General features: G+C 43.9%; 2 protein-coding genes across 2 annotated transcripts; both read right to left on the bottom strand.

Moving 5' to 3' along the window:
- Positions 1-532: 532 nt before the first annotated feature.
- LOC105040713 (uncharacterized) lies at positions 533-2,326 on the bottom strand. The gene is made up of 3 exons (XM_010917371.4): positions 1,767-2,326; positions 1,344-1,592; positions 533-1,161 (listed from the first exon to the last, which is right to left on the bottom strand). The coding sequence occupies exons 1-3, from the start codon at positions 2,130-2,132 to the stop codon at positions 730-732; spliced, it is 1,047 nt and encodes a 348-aa protein (XP_010915673.1). The 5' UTR covers positions 2,133-2,326; the 3' UTR covers positions 533-729.
- Positions 2,327-6,846: 4,520 nt separating this feature from the next.
- Positions 6,847-7,599, bottom strand: LOC105040715 (uncharacterized). Its single transcript, XM_010917372.4, has 2 exons — positions 7,136-7,599; positions 6,847-7,036 (listed from the first exon to the last, which is right to left on the bottom strand). The coding sequence occupies exons 1-2, from the start codon at positions 7,544-7,546 to the stop codon at positions 7,007-7,009; spliced, it is 441 nt and encodes a 146-aa protein (XP_010915674.1). The 5' UTR covers positions 7,547-7,599; the 3' UTR covers positions 6,847-7,006.
- Positions 7,600-8,894: the final 1,295 nt, after the last annotated feature.

The raw sequence follows: 8,894 nt of genomic DNA, 5'->3' as shown, positions 1-8,894 counted from the left end.
TTTCTCAATAAGCAAAATCTATTATCAAAATTGGAACCTCTGCGATACCAACTGTAGTGGCCCTCCCTTGTGTTCACCTCTGTGCTGCATTTTTCTAGTTATGAAGAAAAAAGTTCATTTTTTAAAGATTTTCTTCTTGTTCATCTGAGAGGATCTGCGGAATTTTTTTTTTCCCCTTATCTTTGGATTAGAGTACAAGTGGTCATTTTCTGAAGAACCTTATGGTAGCTGCTCTTGGCATGTTGGTGTTCAAGTTGGGATGTATCTTGTGTTGATTGGAATGGACTTGGCTTTTTTTTTTTTTTTATTTTTGCATGCGATATTCCAGGAATTGAGCATGTAATCATCAAGCCTCATAAATGGACTTAAAATTTCACCATAGCAAAGTTGCATAGGTATTAGCCACCATTTAAATACGAACATCGTATGAACTAGCCTAATAAATTAGCCTTGTTGATCACATCAAACTAACTAGTCTAGATTCCATAGAGGAAAAAACTTCGTTCAAACTCTATGCTGCAGCTATTGTCAGTGTCTCAAAGCAGCATATCTCAATTTATCAAAGCCAGATACTCTCATTGAATCTCTTGAAGTGGAAGTGGAAAAGAAGAGAAAACAAGGTGAGGGGGGAAAGGACAAAAAAAACATTCTTCCAACTACACAAACACAAAAACAGAAGAACCAATGCCACGTCATGACAGGGAAAACTGATTAAAACTTATGAATTCTCTAAGTTCGGCTGCCAACCAGAACATCCTTGTATGGTGTGGGACTGGGAACTGGCATTGAAGCAGGCACCTGCCTTGCTTCCTCACTCGTCGTCCTTCTACTGTCTTCAGAAACTTGCATCCCTTCCTCGCTCTGCTCCCTTCTCATTCTGTCTTCAAGCGCCTGCGTCACTTCATCGCTCTGCTTCCTTCTTCTACTGTCTTCAGATACCGCTCGCTTGTCCTCATCGAGTTTCCTTCTCCTACCATCTTCCAAGATGAGGGGAACCTGACCCTCCCTTTCTCTCCCTAACCTCTCCTGTGCCCCACCTCGTAGCTTCTCAAGCCCCATCCCATCCATCTGCTGCATCTTGAAAACCTTCACCAAATTCAGTAGCCCCCCAATCAAAAACAGCAAGCTTCCGGATAGAGACAACCAAATCCATCTCCTTCCCTGCATAGAGTTATATAAACCGAAGCTAGTTTCATGCTAAGAATAATCTTATAGCCCACAGGTTTCGACTTTGTAAGAACTTCGGCCATCGAGCTTTCTATGAATCCAATATTACTGAATTCAATGGAATGGAGATGAGAAAAAAATGGATCCAGTGCTGCTGAATTCAATGGAAAACTCACCAGAATCTTAAAGTTTGTATGTATTGAGCCGTAGATATCATTCCTATTGACAACACCGCCCACCAAGAAGAACAAGCTTCCCATAAGGAAGGGAACCTGAACGATCTTTTGCAGGATCTGGACAAGGACACCAGATCTCTCGTAGATCTGGCACTCATTGTGGATCGAACCGAGGGCCCAGCACGCGGGCCCAGCGACCAACGCGTTCAGAGCATGCTTTTCTAGCCTGTAACTATACCCTCTCTCTGCCTGCAATGTCCATCACATCATAACAACTCTTGGTGAGTCTGCACAACATCAATAGAACTCCAAATGTGCTTCTCATGTATCCAAGGTAAACCCATCTTTCTCCCAGTAACAAGTACGTAGATTTGATGACCCAAAGTGCCTCTACTCTAGTGGTTCAAAAGGTCGAACACAAACCTGAATGAGGAAGAAGAGAACGCCTACGAAGGCGAGGATGGACCCCAAAATGTTCAACAGTGGGACCGCGAACTCCACGAGAGGTAACTGGATATCGAACTCCATTAGGGCGAAGCAGTAGTCGATTCCGGCCATGTGGGCGACGAGATCGTGGGCGTTCACCAAGGTGACCAGCACGAGTCCGATGAGGACGACTGCGAGCCCTGACTTGGCACTGAGTCGGGTCGGGGAGAGCTGCGCCAAGAAGCCGCCGACGAGGAGGATGGCGGCGAAGAGGTAGAGGCCGGCGTTGATGTACTCCCACCGGTTGCGGGCCGGGCGCGGGCCGTACGTCCGGCTCTCTCGAGCCGTGGCGAGCTTCACCATGAGGCCGGGATTCCAGTACTGGCTGAAACCGAAATTGCTATTTGGTCGGATATCTTCCTTTCCTTTTGCTTTAGCGGAATTAGGGGAGAGAGATGGAGAAGGTGGGGAGAAGGGAGAGAGAGGTAGAGGTGGGGTGCGGCGGATGGAGCGGTTGTTCGCGTAGGGAAGCGGCGGGGTATCGCTACGTGGCTTCGTGGATGGGGCTCCTGCAGTTGAGCAAATTAGCAGCTTCGCTGTTTGGTTTGTAATAGCATCATCATCTGCAACGGCCAATGGGAGCCTTCCGAGGGTAACTTCCTTGAGACCCACGTCGATCATGGCCTTCAGCTGCCAGTTCTCGTTCTTCTATCTTATGAATAATTTGATTATTTTATTTTATTTTATTTTTTTTGTGTGGGTTTGATTTACAACTGAAATTAGAATCAAAATCAGATTGGGTTGGAATAAAAATCAAATATAGTGATATCTTTCAATATATTTTGATTCGTATTTAGAATTAAAATAAAATTTAAATATTAAAAAAATAAAAATTTTGTTTCGAAGGACGAGGGTATTTCTCTGCCTCTAGAAATTGGAATAGATTTGAAATTTTTTTTAATCAAATTATTAGAATAAAAATTATTTATTTTTATTTTTATTTTATAACTTATTTTCTTCCAACCAAACATATCTCAAAATGAGTTATGGTGATTTATTGCCACGTCAATTCGTCTTTTCAAATTACACCTGTCCGCGTACTCCTCAGGGAAAAAAATAAAAGAAAAAACATTGTTGATAATGCAGGTCGAGTCGGCAGTTGGGATTAAACATGCTTAAAGTTATGGTTATTGTGCTACATCGGTGCTCACATTCCTAAGCTCCAAAAGCGCGGGGATTTTTCCAGCTTCCAACAATTTAGTGATCACTCAAATTCGTGGCCAGTTAGAAATTCACAACCAATTCATAATCTATTATTGGAAGATGGGACAAGTCTTAAAATGCAATCCACGGCTCAAAGAAACTGCACGTTACTCACGCTAATCCATTGCATGACCAGTCATCCACCATTCACTTGTTCGCATGCTACACACGCAAGGCCTAATGTGAGCCATTTCAGGTGGTATTAATTTTTTCCGCACTACTTCACGAACAGGATGACACATGCATGCAAGTTATTGCACCTTATCAGCTCGTGTGAGTAAACCTTCTAACTCTCTCGGCTTGGTCTATCTATTTGTTTCATCCCCTACTCCATCACTGGATGTTGGCCGAGATCGAGATGAGTACAGGATAGATCCCAGGTCATTCTAACCTATTTTACAAACTCAGCAGTACTGGTTGTTGCATGTTGCATTCCTTAATTTCACTTCTGTCGGCTTCTTCTTGACCTTTGTATTGGATGAATTTCTGACCAGAACATCATCTTCCAAGATCTTTTCAGTACCACACGATACAGCAGGAAGAAAAAAAAAATAAAATAAAAATAATCAAAATACGTGGATCAGCCACAAAAAATCTCGTCTCCACGAGACATACAAACTTCACTATGAAAAAAATTTTACAAGAGGAGATCTCACCCTTAACCTTCGTACACCCAATTTCTCTCTCACTAGAAGTTTTCCTCATAAAAGCTCTCTCTCTTGAAAGACCCTCTGAATCTCTGAAGTGTCTGGCGTTCGCTGTCCAGGAGCCTCCTGCTCCTTCTCTCTCAGCGATCTTAGCCTCTCTTTCTTCTCTCGGATTCTGTACGGCTCCGTACGACGCGTCCTCAGCAAAATCGAATCACCAGAAGACCACACCGTCCTTCTTCATTGTTCAGACCCTTTTATAGGGTTAAAACTCAATTAGATTAGGTTTAAGAGTTCTAATCAAACCCAATTAAGGCCCCAAATCGTTAGATCATCACCGGAAACTCCCTAGACTGTCCGATAGCGATCGATCTACGGAATAGTACCGTGGACCACGAGAAACGCGTGGGAAACACCCACGTGGTCCACAGACCCAGTCGTGGACTGCCCGATCCACGGTGGACCGGGATACAGGCCCAGGCAAGGCACCTGGGCCTAGGCCAGCCCGCGCACGGGCTGAGCCGCCCGCCCGCCTGGGCTGCGCGCCTGGGTCGCGCGTCCCGGGCATTGGCCCCACCTGGGCCGCGCGCTGCCGCCGCTCTGCCGACCGGCTGCCGGCGATCCTTCGCCGCTTCGGATCTCGTGCCGACTTCAAAAGCTCGTATCTTTTCCGTCTGAGCTCTGTTTTGGGTGATCATGATTTTTTTGGACTCCATTTTTCATCGCGAACCTTACTGTGGGCTTAATGTGGGCTGAATCTCGAGACATCAAATCCTAACAATCTTCATCTCGACTTGATATTCGATCTTCTCCAAACTCTGAAAGCTTCTAGATCTCCTCGCCCCCATGCCCTAGGGCAATCGCCTACTGATCATGGATGGGCAAATATGAGAGTCGAGCCAAGCTGCTCGATCCCATTTCCGTCGTATGCTGTGCTCCTCCTGACCTGAGACCTACTCGAGGCATCGTCCTACGGCAATAGGAATCTCACCTTGCGACGTCGCCTCTCGTCCTCCCGAGTCTCTTGTCTCGTGCCCGATCCGCCTCCATCTGGAGCTCCACCTCGCTCCCGAAGCTCCACCTCACACTGGACTTCCTGTCAGATAATAATGTCCTCTGCTCCCCTTCTTCCCCTCCAACACAATCCTATCGCTGCGTAGCACTCTCAGGATTCTTCCACCAGCTACTATCTTGTAGTCTCTCGAATCCAGTCTGTTAAGTGAGATAAGATTCAATCTGAAATCGGATATGTATCGGACCTCCCTCAATCTCCTCACTGCACTGTCATGTGTCCTCCAGCTGACCGTCCCAATACCTCTGATCCACAGCTCGATCCATCCGGCAGATATACAGTGCCTTCACTGTTCTCTAGGGAGTCAAACTGCTCCTCTCTGCAACATACATGATAGGGGCATGCAGAATCTAATATCCACTGCTGGAAAGAAGTAGATACCTCGTCAGATATCTCCAAGACATCTCCATCTGAATCATTGCCGGCCATCGCTATAGCAGCCACCGTCCGATTTTTGAGTTGAGGGCAATCTCTAGCTAGATGCTCCAACTCCTTACATCGGTAACACCTGATTTTGCTCAAGTCCCTTCTGGACTTGGACCGCCCTCCTTGCGATCTCCTGTCGCTCCGTCTATCGCTTCTTGCTCCTCCAGAAGCCACCAAAGTTGAGCTACCGCCATCTAAGCTCGAAGCTGGATTCTCCCTCCTGAGAACCTCGTTCTGGAGTATCGCCGCAGTGACCTCGTCCATTTTAATAGTGCTCTTCTCCACTAGAAGAGCAGTCACCAAGGACTCGTATGAAGGAGGAAGCGACGCCAGCAAAATCAGCACCCTGATCTTCTCCTCAACATTCTCACCAATACTGAAGAGGTCGGTGAGGATCTTCTGGAAGTGGCTGAGATGCTCCTGCACGCTCTGTCCCTCAGTCATCCACAGTTGGTAGAATTGTCTCCAGAGGAAAAGAATGTTGGTAAGAGACTTTGCCATGTACAACTCCTCGAGCTTCGACCACAGCACTGTCGGAAAAGTCTCGCTCAGCACATTGATCACCACCTCATCCGTCAGGTACATATGGATGGTGCTCACTGCCTGCATCTGTAGCCATTTCTAATCCCGCACCTCCATGGTGGTCGGCTTCTCATCGCACAAGAGAGCATCGATCAATCCCTGTTGGATGAGTATGTCCTTCATCCTTGTCTGCCGCAAGAAGTAATTGCTTTTACTATCAAAGTTGTTGATCTCTATCTTGATTGTCCGCCGCCGCCGCTCCGCCGGCCATCCTCTGTCGTCTCGGATCTCGTGCCGATTTCAAAAGCTCGTATCTTTTCCATTCGAGCTCCGTTTTGAGTGATCTTGGTCTCGTTGAATTCTGTTTTTCGTCGCGAACCTTGCTGTGGGCTCAATATGGACTGAATCTTGAGGTGTCAAATCCTAACACTTTGAATAAATAAATTTTTCATAGTATCTGTCTTAAGAAATTCCGATTACCTGGTTAAGTCATCCATGAACTATTGGAAATTCTCCAAATTATCAAAGGCATGACGCAAGGACAAGCAATCTTCATAATAAATTTGGTAAGGCTCCAGCTATGTTCATTAATTTTGGAGGTGATCTAAAAATCCTGTCCTATATGGTGGCAACATTAAAGCTTTCCCTCGTCAAAACTCAAAAATATCTTGGATATGACAGGATATTCATTGGATTTCATGCTAATAAGAAGGAAACCCAGATCTTTTACCATCAAATGAACATCTTAACAGCCTTTCTTTGGTATACTAACATCTTGATTGGCTAAATTTATGCATTATGACTTGATTCACAAACATCTACCTCCCATCTATTAATCAAGCAGACGTCTATGCATGCATGAGATCTTATGAAGGAGAACCCCTCCATTTAGCTTTTGACCAGCTCGTGATCCCAAATCTCGGAAGAGTTTTGATGGAGTATGGAGCACTCTGTAACTACACTCTTTAGTCTATCCCCCCTTACCTCTCCTTTCCCTTCTACACTATCTGTATCTCTCCTCCATCTTCTTTTCTTCCTGAATCCCCCTCCTCTTGTATTTTTTTTTTTAGTAACTTTTAAACAATCGGTTGGGAGTTTTTGCCCTCCTCTTAACCACTTCAAGAAGAAGAAGAAGAAGAAGACTATGTCAAAGGGCACACAACAGCACTAGAGATTTTCATATATAGTCAAATGCATGTGGTGAAGATACTAAACAGACTGATCCTTGGTAAGAGGTGTTGCAATCATGTCAGTCCTGTGGCATTGGACTTTTATTCTCCACATTACAATACTAGACCACTTTATCTCTACTTATTCTTCTTCTCCTTCCCTCCCTTCTGCAATGCAATAGAGAAACAAAAATCAAAAAGTCATTGAGAACATTCACCACATATTACATTAGAAAATATATTTCAGAATCTACCGAACACTCATACCTTCTTGCTGCAAACATCATCCTCACTTTCACTACTGCTGCTGCTGCTGTCATCCCTGCTCTTTCTCTTGCTCTTCTTCTTCTCCTCCTCGTTTTTCTTCTCTTCCTTAATCTTATTCCCAGCTTTCTTGGGCTTCAGTGCTACCATGTTAGAACCATCATATGTCGCAGCATGCAGCTCCTTCCTTGCTTCTTTCTTGCCTCTCTCTTTTGTCTTCCCAGCGGCAATGGTTTGTTTTCCACGTTGCAGCGATTCTGACCCATGTGAACAGAATTCAGTCTGATGTTTCTCACTCTCCACGATCACTCCTCGCTTGGCATCTGCCTCTTGGTGTTTTTGGGCAGTAGTGTGATCATCATGTTGGCAATTTGCGGATTCCAGGATAGGCTTCTTTAGTTGGAGGGAAGCCATGCCGATAGAGGCAACGATGGAAGGACTTCTTTCGCTCCTTGGATTGCTTCAATCTATGTTGGTACGTAGCTTTATAGCAATGGGAGGAGTACATCTAGTTGAATTATTTCAACTTTGCATCTTTGTGGATAGGCCAAGCATCACAATATTCTGCTTCTCCATTCATCGGTGCCCGTTTTAATCAATCAGCCTTCCTATCGTACTATTTTGTTCTTCATCTTTTCGACTAAATTGCAACAATGTTCCTCAAAAAATCTAGACGGCCAAATTATGGCCACCAAACACTTGGCTTAATTGGAAAAGGCAACTGATCAGGATAACTATTTGGCTTGGGTAAATGAGATTGATTAGGTGTTGTGAGATACTGATCAAGATGGCCTTTTCTTGCAAATGGCTACAACTGCAGCCAACCCTGATCCACGTTGGATTGCGTGAGGACACCACCAACAATTCCCGCATGATATATTTGGCACCTTGTACGATATGCGACGACCAGGGGATGTGATTCATTGGCATTGGATTCCCTAGTACAACTCACGGTGTATCCATTTTTCACAGTTGTACGCATATTTATACCAAACAACCAACGAATCAGAGTACGAACAAAAAAATTCACCAGGGCAGATAAGCTATAGTATCTCTCACCGTCGGTCATACAAAAATGCGGAAGTCTTTGAGCACTCATGATTTATGCACAAGATGAAAGCCTTAAATAGGAGAAACAAGTATTTCGAGTATAACATTTGCTTAGAATTTTTTTTTTTCTTTTTTTGGTAAAATTAGATTGTTCTTTAAAAAAAAAAAAAAAAAGAATGCAAGGCATGCTCTTAGGACATGCTTTTTTTTTTTTTGGTTTAACAATGATAAGTGAGACGAAGTGCCATCCAGGTTTCTCGAAGTAAAAGAATACGTCATGCTCTTAGGACATGGTTTAGCATGTAGAGTCCTACAAACATCAGAAACGCAGGTCGTTTGCCCACGCGATGAGATATTCGATATCTCATGTGAATCACCTCACCTAAATCCATGCACAATCGGGACTCTGCAGGACAACTAGATCTGACCTGTGGTCCCCTTATGTACATATGCATGCATGTGCGCGCGTTTATATATATATATATATATATATATATATATACATGCGAACGTGTAGATAGATAGGATAATTTAAATTAAACGAGAAAGCATGCATTCACGAGAGTTAGAAAATAAAATATTATAAATAAAATAAAAGACAAGTCATAAGTGTCCATAAAATAAATTTTATATGATTTACTGTATATATCATCATTTAATTAATTTTTTTATAATATATAAAATCTAGATTGTAATGATCGTCTCCCGTGGT

The sequence above is a fragment of the Elaeis guineensis genome, chromosome 3 (genome assembly GCF_000442705.2).
Source record: "Elaeis guineensis isolate ETL-2024a chromosome 3, EG11, whole genome shotgun sequence".
Classification (NCBI taxonomy): Eukaryota; Viridiplantae; Streptophyta; class Magnoliopsida; order Arecales; family Arecaceae; genus Elaeis; species Elaeis guineensis.
This window is presented reverse-complemented; position numbering and strand designations above follow the sequence as displayed.

Excerpts from the sequence above, each read along its gene's own strand:
- LOC105040713 (XM_010917371.4), bottom strand. The coding sequence starts at position 2,132 with ATGGTGAAGCTCGCCACGGCTCGAGAGAGCCGGACGTACGGCCCGCGC. Across the intron at positions 1,593-1,766 it reads TTCTCTTCTTCCTCATTCAG|GCAGAGAGAGGGTATAGTTA; the intron begins GTTTGTGTTCGA and ends TGGACATTGCAG. Across the intron at positions 1,162-1,343 it reads ATACAAACTTTAAGATTCTG|GGAAGGAGATGGATTTGGTT; the intron begins GTGAGTTTTCCA and ends AACTCTATGCAG.
- LOC105040715 (XM_010917372.4), bottom strand. The coding sequence starts at position 7,546 with ATGGCTTCCCTCCAACTAAAGAAGCCTATCCTGGAATCCGCAAATTGC. Across the intron at positions 7,037-7,135 it reads ATGATGTTTGCAGCAAGAAG|AAGGGAGGGAAGGAGAAGAA; the intron begins GTATGAGTGTTC and ends ATTGCATTGCAG.